The 18,411-nt window shown below is 39.2% G+C and overlaps 1 protein-coding gene across 1 annotated transcript in view; it reads right to left on the reverse strand.

Annotated features, from left to right (window-relative positions):
• The window catches only part of radil2a (Ras association and DIL domains 2a), a 44,739-nt gene extending 26,584 nt beyond the window's left edge, over positions 1-18,155 (reverse strand). Inside the window, exons 1-8 of the mRNA XM_079813160.1 lie at positions 17,606-18,155; positions 14,587-14,910; positions 13,592-13,827; positions 11,467-11,795; positions 5,848-6,522; positions 4,750-4,787; positions 3,268-3,443; positions 2,995-3,107 (exon numbers count right to left, since the gene is read on the reverse strand). Coding sequence (XP_079669286.1) covers positions 2,995-3,107; positions 3,268-3,443; positions 4,750-4,787; positions 5,848-6,522; positions 11,467-11,795; positions 13,592-13,827; positions 14,587-14,910; positions 17,606-17,742 — 2,028 coding nt within the window. The 5' untranslated portion in view covers positions 17,743-18,155. The remainder of the gene's footprint in view (positions 1-2,994; positions 3,108-3,267; positions 3,444-4,749; positions 4,788-5,847; positions 6,523-11,466; positions 11,796-13,591; positions 13,828-14,586; positions 14,911-17,605) is intronic.
• Positions 18,156-18,411: the final 256 nt, after the last annotated feature.

The raw sequence follows: 18,411 nt of genomic DNA on the forward strand, positions 1-18,411 counted from the left end.
CCATGTAATCTTCAAAAACATGAATCTGTGAACCATTGCCAATAGAGAAGCAACGAAGCACAACTCATCATCACTATCATCACTATGATCATCCACTGCGATTTCAATCTAAAGAGGCGATCACATAGGCAAAAGTAGACCATAGAGCTCCAGATGTCACGTGACCCATTCTGTTTACAACAAGTTTACATATTGGCAGGCAGGGACAGCCGGGAGTGAATATGAAATTAATGAATGCTCTTGTGACAGACTTCAATTCTTTACCCGTATATGATAATGCTGACATACACTTGCTTACATTTTAAGAGAGAAAACATTATGTGAATAGATTACTATGTTAGCGGTTCACACAAACCCGTCCTAAACAGTTGTGCATCTTTCCCATATCGGTCTGTGTTGTGCATGTCAAATAAACGTATAATCATAAGTCATATGTAGTTTATTGATCCTTAAAGGGATAGTTCACTCAAAAATTAAAATTCTGTCATCATTTACTCACCCTCAAGTTGTTCCAAACCTGTATGAGTTTCTTTGTTCTGCTGAACACAAAAGAAGATAGAGTGAATAATGTTTGTTACAAAGCAGATAGAGCAACCATTGACAACCATAGTAGGGAAAAAATACTATGGTAGTCAATGGTTGCTCTATCTGCTGCAAAACATTCTTCAAAATATCTTCTTACTTAAAAACTCATATAGGTTTGGAACAACTTGAGGGTGGGTAAATGATGACAGAATTTTCCTTTTTGGGTGAACTATCCCTTTAATTTAGTTTCAAATAGCCTACCGTTTATATATAAAATCACTTGTTATTCATGATTAAGTATCATATTTAATGGGAACCTATTTTTATCATTAGTTACGTGAGCCAAAAGTAGTTAGAATGAAGAATAAACTGAAAATCACAGCATTTCAACAACTTACTACAATAAAATAATTTCCTCTTTGCTTTCCCCCACCTGTTCTGGCATCCTGGCCCACAATAGTAAGGTTTAAAGAGTCTGGTTTTAAATTATTGTTCGACCACTATAGATACCAATGCTACAGCCACTCCAGCGCTCCCCGGATTGCCTGCCAAAATGGCGCGTTTAGATTGCGTGACGTCAACCTCTAGAAATCTATAGTCTATTGTCAATTGTGTAGTTATGTATAAAGCACAGCTCACGCAGAAGTCACTTTCAAACCAAGCAGCTTTCTGTTGGTCAATGTGGCAAATCTGAGATCCGCATGGGGAAATCTTTCACCTTAACACACAAAATTCTCCATCATGTGGATTCCTATTTAAACAACTCATGAAAATTCATTGAACAATGGTAAATGTGACTGCACCTTAACACAAGATCGACCAATAGCAAACCACAACACTCCAATCAATTCCCTATGGACAAAATCAAGTCCCGCCCTACATTGGTTCTTGCTTGAGAAGCCGTTTCCAGATATTTGTCACAATAGGGAAGAAAAGACTATTGCAACTTCCGTTTCAATCCCGATTTGAAAACACACAAACACACTGCCAGTTTGTCAGGGCACAGCAGAGGTTAATGAAGCCTAAATAAGTGCTTCACACTCAATGGCCTTCAGGCATATGAGGTCATTGGGAAACTAACCAGAGTCAAAGGTCCCGCCCCCATGACTCATCACTGACTGACACGTTGTTCCCTTTTGATCACAGCCATGACATCACAGCATTTATGAGCATGACTTTCTAGATGCATGAATCCCACCATTCACAACAACTGACAACTCATATACGACTGAAATATCCAAATGCTATGATGAAACCGTTAGAAAATGTGTTAACAAGCAGGTTATTATAGCCTGTTTAATGTTCCGTATGCTCTTTTAACAAAGAAATACAATTTCCTGACACCAACCAATCACTTTACACAGTCTGACATCACAGGTAAGAGAAAAAAAAAAGTTGATGGCTTGTTAAATGACATTTACATGCTAATGATTTGGTAACTGTTAACTTCCTTGTAGGCATTATGATTGATTTAACTGGACACTCCTCTCCCTTTCTGGTGATGAGAACAGAATATTTCCTGGTCAGGAAACAGATGAACTCTCCAAGTCCAAATGTGGAGGTCCACAGCTGCTTCCCCATCAGGCAGAGGATGGGTAACCCTCTACTTCCTGTCTGCTCCACTGACAGTCCTCTTAAACTCTCATATGCCAGTTGTTTTCTAGTATAGGACAGGAGTGTTCGGACCATGAAGTGCGTAAACTCTCCATTTACTATTTATCCACAAAGTTAATCTGCAACAAACACGTCACATATTTGGAATGTCTTGTCTCCAACTAGAGGTGACTTAATCGACTGGATTTTCCGCACCATCGGAACTGATGTAACATTGATGTAATTTAATGTTTCACAATGTTTCCTTTCTTTTTCAATTAAGGATTTTTAAGTTTTAGTTTTAGTAAACCATAACAGCACTGGTTTCCTTGAGCACTTCCCAAGGAGGTGCATCAAACATTAAAGGAATAGTTCATAGAAAAGTCAACAATTATGTTCCATTGAGAAAATAACAATGGACAGAAAATAACAATCAGTCTGATTGAACTATTCCTTTAAGACATTCATCACGTACAGCTACAGACAAATCCAGCAAGAAAATAAATGTTCCAAAACATTCCCCACTCATCTGAGAGGGACGGGGATTTGCCATTAACTTGGGCCTTGAGAAAATACACTGTTAATGTGTTTGTTTTGATTCTTTGGAAAAGAGAGGACAAGTTATCTCGCTCACCAATAGCCAATCCCTATGTCTCCACTGCCTTGTTATGACTTTACTTTGGCTTACAGACTGGAAGCACAAAATGCTGTTTACACGGTTATGTCCTGTTTCACATATTTGACATCCTTTCAGGGCTATGAGGAACATATTTAAAGCAAAATAAACATTACATATTAACAATGAATATAATAAATATAGTACTTAACTACAATATTTAAATCAATTAGACCTACTGGTCTTTAATTGATACTTACTTTGGTGAGATAGTAGACACACTGCTGGAAGGTGAACATGATGACTTCCTCTAGGACAGTCATGGCCTCCTCGCTGGCAGCACGTGTAAACTGGATCTGGCAATCCAATGACTCTGAGCAGATGGAGATATCATGTTACTGCACATTCGCAAGAGACCTTCAACTCCAAGTATTAATCTACCAATGGCTGGTAGATCAAAAGATAAAACAATAACAAAAGTAAAAGCAAAGAGGCAAGTGATCTACCACATAACACAGAGGAAACGCTGGTACCTTTGTCCTGTTCCTGTCTGTCCTGCTGTCTCCATGTTAAGAGCAGAGGGACCTCATGCTGGATGAAGTGCAGCAGCTCAATGGAGTTGGACATCCACAGCACCAGCGGCTGAAGGCCTAGGATCAGATCCTTCGTGTCCAAGAGATGCAGCTCTGCTGACATATCACTGGTGCTTCTGTTGCACAAAGGGCACAATGTTCATGTGTTATTAAAACATAGACTCACACAAGTTTATCTATCTGTCTGTCTGTCTATCCAATAAACCAATAATCCATTAATTATGGGGCCAACCAACCAATCAACCAAACAAACAAACAACCAAACCAACCACCTATCCACCTATATACTTGTCTGACCAAACAAGAAACCCACCATCCATCTGTCTAATCAACCAACTAATCATCTAAACAACCATAATTTCGTCTGTCTGACTAACCAACCAGCAGTCTATCCACCAAAATATCTGTACATCCAACTAACCAACCAACCATTTTTCCTGTCTATTTTGTCTATCTTTATCAAATTGTCTTTCCAACCCACCAACCAACCAACTAACCATCTATCCATCTGTCTTTCTGTCTGTCTAATCAACTATCTGTCTATCCATCAAAATTTCTGTCCATACAACCAACTAACCAACTAACCATCTCTATTCATCCAACACCTATTGGTTTGTCCAACCAATCACCCAGCATTTATCAATTTGTCTTTCTAACCAACCATCCATCTATCTTTATGTCTAACCAACCAACTGTCTATCCATCAAAATTTCTGTCCATACAACCAACTAACCAACTAACCATCTCTATTCATCCAACACCTATTAATTGGTCTGCCCAACCAATTGCCCAGCATTTATAAATTTGTCTTTCTAACCAACCAACCAACCAACCAACCAACCAACCAACCAACCAACCAACCATCCATTGTCACTGGATTCACAACTCTCTACATCTAAATTCTTGTAAAGCCTTTCTATATTTCCTCAATTTTAATACTCTGACTAGCCTGAATAGCAGCAAGCCAAATCAAAGTTCAAATCATTAAGGCATTGAGGTTAATTTGCCCCCTTTAATACACTTGTTTTAACCAGTAATTGGTTCACCTCGCCACAATATGGAGGGAAATGATTGAAAATCAGGATGTAGACTGAGAGGAAAATAGCAGCTGATAGAAAATACCAGCTCTCTGCTAGCCAAATTCACAATTTAAACACAAGACAATCAGAAGCTGAAATGCTTAAACACTGCTGTCTGTCTGTAGACAGATTTGTTACTAGACAATTCAACAGTTAATGACATGCTCAAGTGGCCCCGTCTCGGGTCTGGGTTTGGGCACCACAAAGAAAACAAAAGTGAATGGAACATATACAGCACCATGGGTGATAATAAGCTAGTTACATGTCGTGCTTTAAGTTCCCTGCTCTTATTTCAGAGGCGTGTGAAAGAAGAATGGTTTCAAGAAGAAATAAGCTCTCTCACATGTCTGGCTGCAGAGCTGCGAGTTCTTTTGTTCTTTCCTGTGGAGGAGGGAAGAAAAGAAAAATCTTAGAAGAACAGCTCTGTTAAGTGTGCCACAGCATTGACCTACTTCAGCTATCCAAAAGGGGTTTCTAACAATTGGACACAAGAACATGTTCTGTTTATGTAAATATGCATCATATGGGCATCATGGACTTTTATAATGTACCATAGTATATAGTTACTCCAAAGGTTCTTCATGCACTGGCTGTTTCATAGTCTATTCCACTATACCCACATAGTGAGTTATATACAAAAACAGAAGGCCTTTTCACTCTTGAAATAGTTAACCCTGGGTCATTCTGCACCTTGTGTAAACGGAGTCCTGAGTTATCTTGCTTCACATTTCACACTGCTCAAAATTGACCCGGAGTTAACAATTAATCCAGGAATTTGTAGCCCAAACCCATGTGCTGATGTTTCGTACTGTATATTCCTAAACCCTGGGTTAACATTCATATTTGTGGTGTTAGTGTCATTGATTGGATGAATGCAGCAGGTGACTTTTTTACATAAAGGCTCTAGTGTTGCGCATTCTCATAAAATATATTGTACACACAAGTTTTTCCTGAATGGACTTTTCGGAATATGAAGGTAAGAATTAAATAGCTTCTTCTATACTTCAATTTTCACATTTTCTGTCACCATTTGACATTTTTCTCCTCAAACACTGAAACTACTGTTTATACAAAGCGCTTTGTTTCGGTCACTGTCCAAAGCATGTGAATATGAAGCATGCAATTTGTTGCCTGTGGCTAAGCATAATGCCGTAACAATCTAACACCACATCCTTTTACACCGAACACGTTTGGCTCCACAATGTGGGATTACAGTAACTCTGCTTATAAATTACAAGTGTGAAATGATCCTCTTTCCGGGGTTAAGTGCAGTGTGAAAAGCCCTATACAGTACCTCAAGTGGTACTCAAAGGTATTTCAAAGATTACCATGGTATATGTCAAAAAACACAATCACTGTGGTACACCATTATAACAGTAGTATGCTTTTCTTGTTATTAGTATTTGTTGGCTGTTTTTGTACTCTGTAGATTCTCACTCACCCACATGGTGAGCTGGATCTGATTGGCAATGGAGAGCAGCAATTTCCGAAGGTGAACCAACTCAAAGTTGGTGGCGGAGTGTTGAATGCACAGACATAGAAGAAAGGCTGGAGTGAGTTTGGGTTCTTCCCCTCCTGAATCCACCATATTTAGAATCTTCTCCAAGACTTGATCTTCGTGCTGCACCTGATAGGACAGTGACACCACCCTACCATCTAAATCCCTCCAGCGGGCTGCCATTTTTTGAGTCCTCCTCCTCCTGACGGATGTCCCACACAGTTTACAGGGTGATGTCGTGGCAGGGGGACACAGGGTGGCCATCCAGGATGGGGTCTGGAAGGCTCCTGAGGCCGTAGGGTCCTTAAACATAAAGAGATAGTGCTGACCGAGCCCCACCAGGTCGCCTGGACACAACTCAACCTCGTCATCAAGGGGGACACCATTGTGTGTTACATATGCGCTGTGGAGGGGTCTGAGCACGGTTTGCATCTTACTACCACCCTTGGTTTGGTCTTTGGTGGCGTCTAGGCGCTGTACACAGCAGTGCTGAGGTAGGATGTCGGGGGCAAAGAGTAAGACGTCCACCTTCAGGGTCTCCTCATTCTTACCAGTGGAGGATTCACTGGAGCAGCCAAATAAACAACTGTTCCCACTCATCAGATAGATCAGAAAGTCCTGAAAGGCAGAAGAAGCAGGAAATGTAATTAAATGAAATGAGATAACTTTGGGCAAATAGAATCTGAAACAAAACTAACAAGCAGTGAGTTCACTAATGGGACAAAACAGTATGGTGAAAAAAAATTGTATATACCAGAGATTAGAGATTTTAGGATGAACCTGTAAAACATGTATTCGCCTTTGTTTTGGTGAAACATCCTGCATCTTTCATTGTCTCTGTTATATTCTAAACGAATGGCAGTTAAAGGTGTGGGACATGCATTGTTCAATGTCTCAAGAATCAATGTGTTATGTAATCCAAGTGAACTGACATCTAATGGTAACAGAAGGAAGGAAGTATGAGGACGGTCTTGTCTAAATTCTTCATCTGCTTATAGTGGTGTCAAAGCAGACTGCACCATTAATCGATTGATCCACTTTGTGCTGCTAAACCACATGATTCTTCTGATCTGAAAGAAGCGCCTCTCAGCACTATGAGAAGTGATTGACATAGAGCTGTTCTAAGTCCCTTAACCAGAGATAATCTCCCAAGCACCTGTTTTAGTCCCTAGACTCACTCTCATTCACCCCTTTATAAAACTCTAGCTTGACATGAGCAGCATGTGATGAGCAGAGCCACACGGAATCTGTGAGCGCAGAATTAGAACATCTGTCACTCACAATGTTCTACTCAACACCAGTTTCTTGTGGAAATGGACTCAGGACCCCATCATGGCTAAAGTGGACCAAAAGGAAACTAAGCTCACTTTTAAGGCCAAGGTACAGTGAGTTTTTTCATGTGTCAATGATATCAAATTATCAACATTTCCCTGAATTCAGAAATACATACAGTCATATAATGGATGGGGAAAAACAACCCCATATGTGACTGAATTTATTATGTCTATTTTATTTTAGTCAATACATCTCTTTAAGTTGCGAGTTTCCAATGTACAGTGCTCTGCTGATTATAGATCGCGTTAGTGTCCGCTCACTTTTTTAGCGGTGTTGGTTCTGATTCATTTCCATTCATTTTTCCCATAGGGATTTTAAAAGTCTTTGCTAAAGCGCTATAAGCCATGAACCAAGTCACATTACATACTTTCATTTGGATCAAAACATAATTGAAAATCAGACAAAAATTCAAAAAGTACAAAACTGTGTACTTAACAGCTTTAGTGAGGGAAAGAACTACAATCCCACAAAGTCATTTGCAGTGTTTCGTTGGAGAGGGCGGAGCTAAAGAGCTCTTTTTGGTGCATTTTGCTTGTGGCGACTCAACTTTCTTCACAGCATCATGAGTAATGTCATTTTGGTAACACACTAGTTTAGGGTCCAATTCTCACTATGAACTAGTTGCTTATTACTTAGCATTCATATTACTAGGATATTGTCTGTTTATTAGTACTAATAAAGCATGGACTTTATTCTATGCATGACCTTATTCTACATCTCTACATACAATACCTAAACGTAAACGCTACCTTACTAACTATTAATAAGCAGTAATAAAGAGTTTATTGAGCCAAAAGTCATAGTTAATAGTGAGAACTGGACCCTAAACTAAAGTGTGACCATAGTTTTTCACTACCAATTCTGCTGCTGAACATGATCATATTAAAAATAAGTTGAACTAATGCGGGCTGGCGTCTTCAAATGAATAGCTCATAGCTCACAGTAGGGCTGTCTGTAACGGTTTATAAGTTATCATTAAAAATCCATTTCCCTATGGAGAAAATGAATGGAGTTTTTACTTCCGGAACCTGACTGTTGCTCTCTATAATAGGAGAAAAGACATTGTGCAAAAGAAACATTAACATTTCCAGCTAAAAATGTAGAGACTCAAGGGACAAAGAACAAAAACAAGAAAGAGAAACTGTACTGCGTGGCAGAGCGAGTTGTGTTACTGCCACGGCTCACCGCAGACTTAGTAAACAATGCTGATTATGACCTACAGTAAATGCAGTGCTGCACGTGTCCTGGAATTTTAACTCCTGATTATAGTTCAGCATTTGAACAAGACAATACTCATATAATTACTGCTATAACCGCAAACCTGTTTATTCCTCTCTCAGATGCATGTGTTTTGAGCAAGCGAATGGAATGTTTGTTTCTTTTATCAAATTATAATGACCTTCTCTGCCTCTGCTACTTTTTTCTGAATGATATCTGGCTCCACTCTGGTATGTAATGCCCACTTTTCACAACCCAATCAACTGAGGATGGATTATCTGGAAACATTTGAATTGTGAATATGTCGCATTGAAAAGGCAAAAAAATGTGGTCACATTCTAGGGCTGCAGTTTTCTAGTTTAGTGTGTACATGCAAAAACTCACACACCCTGAACAATGCGTACTCAGCAACACTGGCTGTGAGGAATAGCCGGGTAGCACATTTCCTGTCTCTGAAAACATGCTTGGCTAGGTTCTACACTAGAAAAACTAGTGTAGCTGGTATTGACATGAGAGAATTTCCTTTTTTTAATTTGTATGAACTACTGATTTTGTTTGTAATTTAACTGATCAAATTGATTTGAACTGGTACCTGGTGGAATCAAATGGCACAACCACACAAAGCAAAATTTTCAAGCAAAATTTTTTTTTACAAGAAGAACTGAAAATAAGGCATGTCGCAGACTATTTTTCCTTCACTGCTGCCTTAAATCTGCCGGATCTCTTGATTTATTAAGGGCTTTTGGGATTCGGTGTGTTCTTGACGTGTGCCTCACACGCTTCGCCGTGTTGCAATTTCTTCAAGTCGTCTCCTCCTTTGCATCCTTCATGTTGACCAGAGCTCCAGTTTAGCTCCTCAGTCACTGACGGCCAGTCTCAGGATGCCCAGGATCACCTGGGGCCCATATGTCCACCTGCCTGTCCAAATCCTGTCGCTCTGACCTGGGCTAATCCTGTCGATAGCTACCACACACCACACACTCTCTCTACAGTGAGTGTCTCCAGATTAAGCTGTGCTTAAATCAAGACTTAACGCCACTGTCAACAACACAGGATGAATGTGCCAATGTCTTACATAAGGTTTGAGAACTAAAACTGTCAGGGATACTGTGCTGCCTTTGATTAATTAAAAATAAAACAGCAAAATTTAGTTGGGTATGAACTAGCAGAATACACATTCACATTTATGTATTTGGCAGACGCTTTTATCCAAAGCGACTTACATTTCATTCAAGGTACACATTTTACATTTGGTCAATTCTTGCTTTCCCTGGGAATCGAAACACATGACCTGAGCTCCAGGAAAGCACTACATGAGCTACAGGAAAGCACATAGAACATTAGAATTATAGTTTTGACAAATATTGTGATTTTTGACCATTATACGAAAGCATCTCAGACTGCTGCTTCAAAGATATCAAGACAAAATGCATCACATAACAGTGAAACAGCATCTTGCATTCAGTGGTGTGCAAAAACTAGACAATATGACTGTTGTCACAAACTTAGCTTAGCTCAGCATTCTCTGCCAAACAGTTATTCTTCAAATGTCTTCACATTTGAGTCCTTGTTGAAGAAAAGACCCTTAAACTTCAGTTTAGTGTATTGACTGAAAATAATTGTTATGTAGTTGCTTACTGGTTCTAATAAAAAGAGCCTACTCTCAACTCTCTATCATATTCTGGTCTGTAGCCCTTTGGTAGTATTTGGTTCGAAATTGACACAAATTGATTGCATTAGCAAACAACACTACACTACTTGGGTATCTGAGGCGTCAGCAAACGGGCGTGAGGTTTCTTTCCAACGTTAAGTGAAACACTGCGGATCACGTCATTTCAACATGCCAAAATACATTGAGCCACATGAATTTATAAATTAAAAAGTCACATGATTTGATAAATCACCGATGTCCATAATGCCAATTGTGTGGAAAGAGCTGCGTATAAACGTTCGACAGTTTAGGTTTAAGGTTACAGAAAAACATGCTAACTGTCCTAACGCTAAATAAGAGAACTTGTAACAGAAACAGTTATGCTTGTCTTATGCCAGGTTCAGACTACACAATATCAGCACGATTTTGGCACAATCTGTTTGATGTAGGGTGTTGTGGTAATTCATAAACAACAAATGGGCGTTGTGACCGCAAGAATTGATCGTTTTATCTGATATAGGCCCGGTTTCACAGAGAGGGCTTAGATTAAGCCAGGATTAAGCCTTAGTTCAATTAGGGAAAACAATTAGGGCAACTTTTACAAACATGCCTTAAAAAATAACATTATTGGTGTGCATCTTGAGACAAAACAATGGCACTGACATATTTTAAGTTGCTTTAAGTTAAAACAACTCAAACATGCATTTTAGTCTGGGACTAGCTTAAGCCTTGTCTGTGAAACCAGGGGGTAAGTGTGTCATAGTGGACGACAAGTTTAGCTTAAGCCTTGTCTGTGAAGTGTGGACGACAGCCAAGGGCATGTCTGCGATGCTTCACGATGTCAGAAAGACTAGCATGTTTAATATATTTTCCGGTCCTCCGCGATGGGTTCCTTCACTTCTGTGATGTTGACCAATAGGAGCACAGAAGCTCTTCCGTACACAGCTTTCAAACATGGTGAAACGAAAGAGAGATGATGGTATTAGTGCTGCTAGGTGGACCACTTCGTGGAGCTATGGCTACAATCCTCCTGCCTTTATAATGTTTCCTTGAGGGACTATCAATGCTGGCGAACAACAGCGGAGGCGCTTCAGCAACCCGGTGAGTGCTGGAATTAGCATTAGGCTAGTACAACCATTGTTTGTTTACGCACTTGTTTCAAGAATTGGTTGATTGGTCAAGAAGCAACGTGTAGTCTGACATGTTTCTTGTCCACAACACAAGAAATTAGGAGTCAAAATCGCATGATCTGACACAGTGACTATCATAACAGACAAAAATATTGTGTAGTTTGAACCCGGCATTATCTACAGTTTCCTAATCCAAAAAACCGAGGGTCCAAAGAGCCACTGTCCTACCTGTCTGTGGTTGTATCCTTGCAGCAGAAGGAAATATGGGAAATCGAAGGGCAGGTGGACGGAGTACTGCGTGTTGTTGTCATCGCTGCTTTCCGTCTCCTCTTTCTCTGCGTTGAGGCGGTGAGCCTCTTTATCAGCCTCTGCCTCTGGATCCTCCTGCTGAGGTGCATTAAGGGTCTCACTGGCTTTTTTTCCCATAATTGAGACATCCATTTCGCTCAAGCTCCTCCAGATACCCAGAGCATCCGCCTCCTCATTCGTCCCATCCACAAACAGGGAGGTGACCCGCGAACGGGCGAACTGCAGCTTTCGGGCCTGGGCATTGAGGCCTAGGGGGATAAAAAATAAGCAAACACACTATGATTTGCACAGAATTTTTTTTATAAAATGTTACGGTATTTACATATTTACATTCTTATAAATATAGCTGTAAATCCGCCACATTTCTTTCAGATGCTCAGTTATAAGAAGGGATTGACGTAACATAAACAGCATTGAAGTGAAAGGTTCTCAGAGGTCAGGCCTTCACACCCATCGGCACTCTGGGCGTTATCAGCTGTGGAAATGGGCGGTCATCTACATTGTTCTGCCAGAACACACAGCGACGGGGCTGAGCTTCCCCCGTCACCGATTCTCAAGAGAACCCTTTGGAACAGCACAGCCCCATGCCAAAAAACACCCTCAAGAGTGCAGGAAACACGCTCAGAAAGAAAAACAAGCAACCATTTCGACGTTGGCGGCTGGAGTGCGGTGGGAAAGCGCAGTGTGAGTGCTGATAGGACTATGCCAATAAAACATACTTCTGAGAGAGCAATTTCACTAAGCTTCTTGCTGACAAGCTTTTGTTGGGATAAGCTATGAGGTACCTCAGACTGTTAAAACATTCCTAAATTGTGTCAACTGGAACAAAGATCAAAGGTCAGTTAGTCAAAACATATCTAAAGGCACGTTCACACCAATGATGATAACTATAATGATAAGGTCCACACCAATAAACAATACCATTTATTTTATTGTAAGCGTGGTGCAGTTATGTCGTCTAGCCCGTTAAAGTCAGGTCTGAAAGTGATTTCAACTGTATTGTTTGTTTTCATTACAGTTGTGATGTGGATCTCAGAATTACAACCATTACTAAAACTGTATAGTTATAATCAGGGCTTGACATAAACCTTTTTGCTCACCAGTCGCTAATGGTTCTCCAAAATTATAAAAACTATTAAAACTGCCATATAGATATTTTTTTCCAGTGTTGGGCAGTAGCTAGCTACAAGTAGCAACGCTACTAGCTTAACTACATTTTTCAGTAGCTTGTCAGTAGCTCAGTTACTTTTAAAACAGTGTAGCTTTTCCAGTAGCTAACTACTTTATCCAGCAAGTAGTGGTGTAGCGCGACCAAAGCTACATTGCGTTTTGGGTTCTGATGAATCACGAGCCTGTAATGAGCGAAGCTAAGCGGTGTGATAATCTGCTCTATGCCAGCACGCTCCACTCAATCGCTCAAATCCCGCTCCAACGCGAAATTTCCCTGTACTGTAGCCTACTATACTTGTTGTAGCCATTAAAAAAACGTATTTTGTTTCATATTTATGTAAAATATTATAATGTTATTTTTTATTTAATCTATGTTGATTATGAAAAGTGAACAGCATGAGTAAGAAAGGACACATCGTAAGATGCGCAATATGTCAGAAGACATGGGACGTGGGTCAGACACGATTTTGACCACTTCATTAAGTTTTGTTTTGTAGAAAGCCTTTCTTTAAAGTGAATCTCGTTTTGTATAAATTGTATCTTAATTTTAATCAATGTTTCATCAACCAATTGCCTGGATTTAATAAATAATAATAAATAAGAAGCAAATGGGCTATAGCAGACAATATAATCATGATTTAATTAAATAAATATATACACTGTGTGTTTCCACGTGAAAATGCGGCACTGTGTTCTTTTATAATGCAGCTCGTGATCCGCCGGTGTTTTCAGCGTCCGCTTTAAATTTGCGTCACTTTAACATCATGATTATATATTCAACCCCCCAAAACGTGCAGCCCTAGTTATCGTCATTGGTGTGAAGGTGCCTTAAACTACTGAAGGTATCATTCACGCTCACTCAAACTGATATTACCGGCAGTGATGGTGTCTGCATCCTTGGCACTTTGTGCCTCCACGCTCGCTCTTTTCTGGATCTCGAAACGCCTGGAAAATCCCTCCTTGGGTTTCCAGAGTGACTGCAACATAAGGGGCTTCTCATGGTCACCGACAACTCGAAAGCACTCAGTCTTCCATTCGTGGTCCAACCCGGTTCGGCCAATCGCATCGCAGAGCACATATGCACTGGAGTCTTCCTTTTCCAAGCAGTACCTGTGAGGCCAGATAACAGGTCAGTTGAACTCACTGGCTGGACTAACAGTGAATCATGGAACAATGGAAGCGACCGGTGACTTGAGGTTGTGAGCATTTCTTGCATTGGGTTTGAAGTGGTGATGCACCGAAATTTGGTTTTCTTTTTCGGTTTTGCCCAAAAAATCAGTGACTGAAAGAGTTAAAATCAAGTTATGGTGAAAATCAAGTTTTTAAAGTTGTCTACGTGGTGTTTTTTAATACAAACCATGTGCAAATTGATGTTCACTCGCAATTGCGAGAAAAGAATTGCGTGTTTTGACTTTATTTATCACAATTGCGAGTTTATATTATGCAATTCTGAGGAAAAAAGAGATGTAAACTCGCAAATGTGAGATAAAAAAGTCACAATTATCTTTTAAATTGTTTTATTCCGTGGCGGAAACAAGCTTCCATAAATTTCTGTTTCAGTGTTTTGGTAAAAAATGTATTTAAGCGCATCACTATATCGACGCATAAACTCTTAAATATAAAGGTTATTTATTGTAATTTATGGTTCCATGAAGAACCTTTAACATTCCATGGATCTCTTCCATTCCACAAAGGTTCTTTAGATTATTAAAAATGGTCCTTTTAAGAACTGAAAGGTTCTTTGGGGAACCCTTTTCTCTGAAAACCCCCTTGATTTTTAAGAGTATAGTGATGCGCCCCTCACATCCAATCATGCACACACCCTAATGTAACCCTTCAATCTGAATAAGCCAGGAGCGCATCCCTCACCTCTCCAGAGCCTCTCTAACCAGCTCTTTGGCACTGGAGTGACTGGTGGCCAGAACGCTCTTATAGAAGGTCCCTTGACAAATGTCACTGCCAAATATCTTGAGGATCCCTGGGACAGTTCTCTGGCTGGACAGCTCTGCAGGGTCGTCCGCTGCCTGCAGTTCTAGGGTTCTGCTCTCCTGACCCTGCCGGACGTTTCGCAGAATAGGGCTTCGATTAAACACGGTGGTCAGCTTGTTGTTGTGTCGGCGTATCTTGCTCTTGGCCGGCTGCCGGACTCCAGTGCTCTCCACAGACTGAGCCGTGCTGTCAGACGCGCTGGACCTACGAGAGACACGGGTAAGATCACTTAGATGTGCACAGTCAACTTTAGATGCAACAGTGGCAGATTGAGTTTAACAGGCGGCAGGTCAAATACAAACCTCTGGTAAGAAGACCGTTTCACTGCCTGAGAAAAAGAGCTGTGACTTTTTAACAATGTCAGAAATGTAATACATTTTAAAGGGATAGTACACTCAAAAATGAAAATTATCCCATCATTTACTCACCCTCAAGTCATCCTAGGTGTATATTACATTCTTCTTTCAGACGAATACAATGAGACTTACTTTAAAAAATGTCCTGGGTCTTCCAAGCTTTATAATGGCAGTGAATAGAGCTCAAGATTTTGAAGCCCAAAAAAGTGCATCCATCTATTATAAAAGTGCTCCATTCGACTCCACTGCCTGAGGTCAGAGGTCACTCATCCGCCAGAACTAGACTCGCGGAGGAAAGTCAGTGATTACATTTTATAAAGTTATAAAAATTGATATTTTTATTACAAAAGAGCTTCATAAGGCCTTTGTTAACCCCTGGGGTCGTATGGATTACTTTTATGATAGATGGATGCACTTTTTTGGGCTTCAAGGTATCATTCACTCACATCATAAAGCTTGGAAGAGGCAGGACATTTTTATTATAACTCTGATTGTATTCGCCTGAAAGAAGAAAGCCAGATCACCTACCGTATTCAACTCACGAAAAAAACGTAAGGCGTTACAGTTTCTGCGTAAGTTGAATACAGAAGGCGGTCGGGCAGAAGCTAGATATTTTACTTCATAAAGTTTTAAATATGGATATTTTTCTTACACAAACCAATCGATTCGCTTCAGAAAGCCTTTATTAACCCTTTATTAGAGATGTATGGAGCAGTTATATGATGGATAGATGCACTTTTTGGGCTTCAAACTCATGAGCCCCGTCCACTGTCATTATAAAGCTTGGAAGAGCCAGTGTATTTTTTAATATAACTCTGATTGTGTTCATCAGAGAGAAGTAAGCATATGATGGCTGGAGGGTGAGTGAATCATGGGGTCATTTTTAGTGACTGATTTGATCAATTCTAACACTTTTTAAAGATTGGTTCTTCATTTAAAAAGTTTTTCCAAATTTGTAATAAATGTTATTTCATTAAAGTATCTATGAGATGTTTTTTTTCACTCATCTGCTAATTCATATATTTTAGTAAAAAGGATTAAACCTCTTTTCAAATAATTATAATGCAGGTACCATTAAAATTATATTATTCCTGACAGACAAAGGAATTGATACAAAATTATACATATTACATAAAAAAATATACAATTAAGAAATAATAAGAATAAATATTAAATATGAATAAGTATTAAAATAATAGGTAACACTTTGCAATAATGTCTCATTTGTTAACATTACTTAATTAATTAGTTGTAACATGAACTAACTATGAGCAATATATATTTACAACATCTATTAACCTTTGTTGATGTTAGTTAAAAAATAAATACAGTTGTTCATTATTAGTGCATTAACTAATGTTAACAGATACGACTTATGATTGTAATAATGTATTAGTAAATGTAACATGGGCCAATGTGACATTCTGATATCTTGCTATCAGATTGATTATGTTTTTCTCATTTGTGACCCAGGAGCACAAAACCAGTCATGCGTCTCACGGGTATATTTGTGGCAATAGCCAACAATACATTGTATGGGTCAAAATTATAAATTTTTCTTTTATGCCAAAAATCATTAGGATATTAAGTAAAGATCATGTTCCATGAAGATATTTTGTAAATTTCCTACCGTAAAAATATCAATTATGTTTTATTAGTAGTAATATAAGATTGCTAATGACTTCATTTGGACAACTTTAAAGACAATTTTCTCAATAATTAGATTTGTTTGCACCCTCAGATTCCATATTTTCAAATAGTTGTATCTCAGCCAAATATTGTCCTATCCTAATAAACCACACATCAACGGGACTCTTATTTATTAAGCTTTCAGATGATATATCCATCTCAATTAAAATAATTACCTTTATGCCAGGTTTTGTGGTCCAGGGCAACATATGTAAATATTTTAATATTGCTATTAATGAAAGCAGCCTAAACATTGTGTATGTTTCTTATACCAACATATGGCTATGATAAGTAATGATATTGGAGTTATACAAATGAGAAAAAAAAGTTATCGTCCTAATCTCTCCATTCACACTTTTTGAAGATGCAGTTATTGCATATGGCAGTAAAAGCAAGAATCAAATGTACAGTAATTTGCACAATCTTACACTGAATTTCAGACAATATATCTGTGTTTTATAATTGAATTCTAACAAATTTCTTTTTGTGAAATGTTTGCCCCCAAAATGTGTGCTTGTTTAATAAATAAGTAAATAAATAAATTGCACTTGATTTGTTATTTGCTTACAGAGAAGAGGGGTGTCAAAATTGTACCTTTAGGGGTAGGCCTACAACAGCTTGTCACTGGGGCAGTACTCTTAAAATGACACATTTGTACCTTTTTTACCACAAAAAAAAAATATTCATAGTAGTAGCCTACTACCACAAGGTACAATTGTGACACCCTTTTTCTGTGTGAACGACAAGCTTGTCACATTATACATGTTTAAGTTTGACATAAACCCCCCACAAATACTTCTGCGTTCACTTCTTTCTTCATAAGTTATGAATTCCGGAGTGTATGAATAACTCACTGTAGAGATCCGTTGCTGGCCTTTCTGCCCAGCATCGCCAGGCGTCTCTTGGGCGAGCGGATCAATAACCCGACAGGAAAGCCGAGAGCTTGTTTAGAGATGTGATTGCTTCTCTCCTCCGAGATCATTTTTAACATGTGGACAAATATCACGTATTACTGCAAATGGCAAGACTGTTTTTCAAAGCTATATCGCAGTCTGTCTGCTGCGCGTGCTGTCAAAATAACTCGCATCAGTGCAACACATGTTGCGCCTATAAGTAGCACTACTAAAATAACTAATAACTGTAAGTGCTGAAGACCATCACACGTCCTGCCACCTCATGCGAGTCCTTCTATAAACATATTCCATTTTAAGAAAAAACATGATCCACTTCGGCTTTAATTAATCCAGTCCGGTTTGAAGAAGTCCTCTTTATTTAGACATGTCCTTGCGAATTACAACGATTGATAAACCGATACAGCGTTTGTGTCCGTGTGTCCCCTGTCCCGTGTGTGTGTGTGTGTGTGTGTGTTTGGGTCCCGTTTGAAAAGTTAAGCGCTACTATACTGACGTCATGAGGGCGTTTGGGAACTCTTAACCGGAAGTCGAATCCTACTATGGTGTGCAGGTTTAGCTCATGAATATGAATTAGGTCTGAGGGAATTATCAGTTTGTACACATGGGTGATTCTATAATTGCACATTTGTTTTTGTTTTTTCCCCCAAATGGTTATATTTTTTAATATTTTTATCATTTGTTACTCATTGTCATGGATCACAAGATGTTACAGACCATAACACTATAATGTTTTCTGTAAAAGAGTC

This window comes from Gobio gobio (genome assembly GCF_949357685.1).
Source record: "Gobio gobio genome assembly, chromosome: 1".
NCBI lineage: Eukaryota > Metazoa > Chordata > Actinopteri > Cypriniformes > Gobionidae > Gobio > Gobio gobio.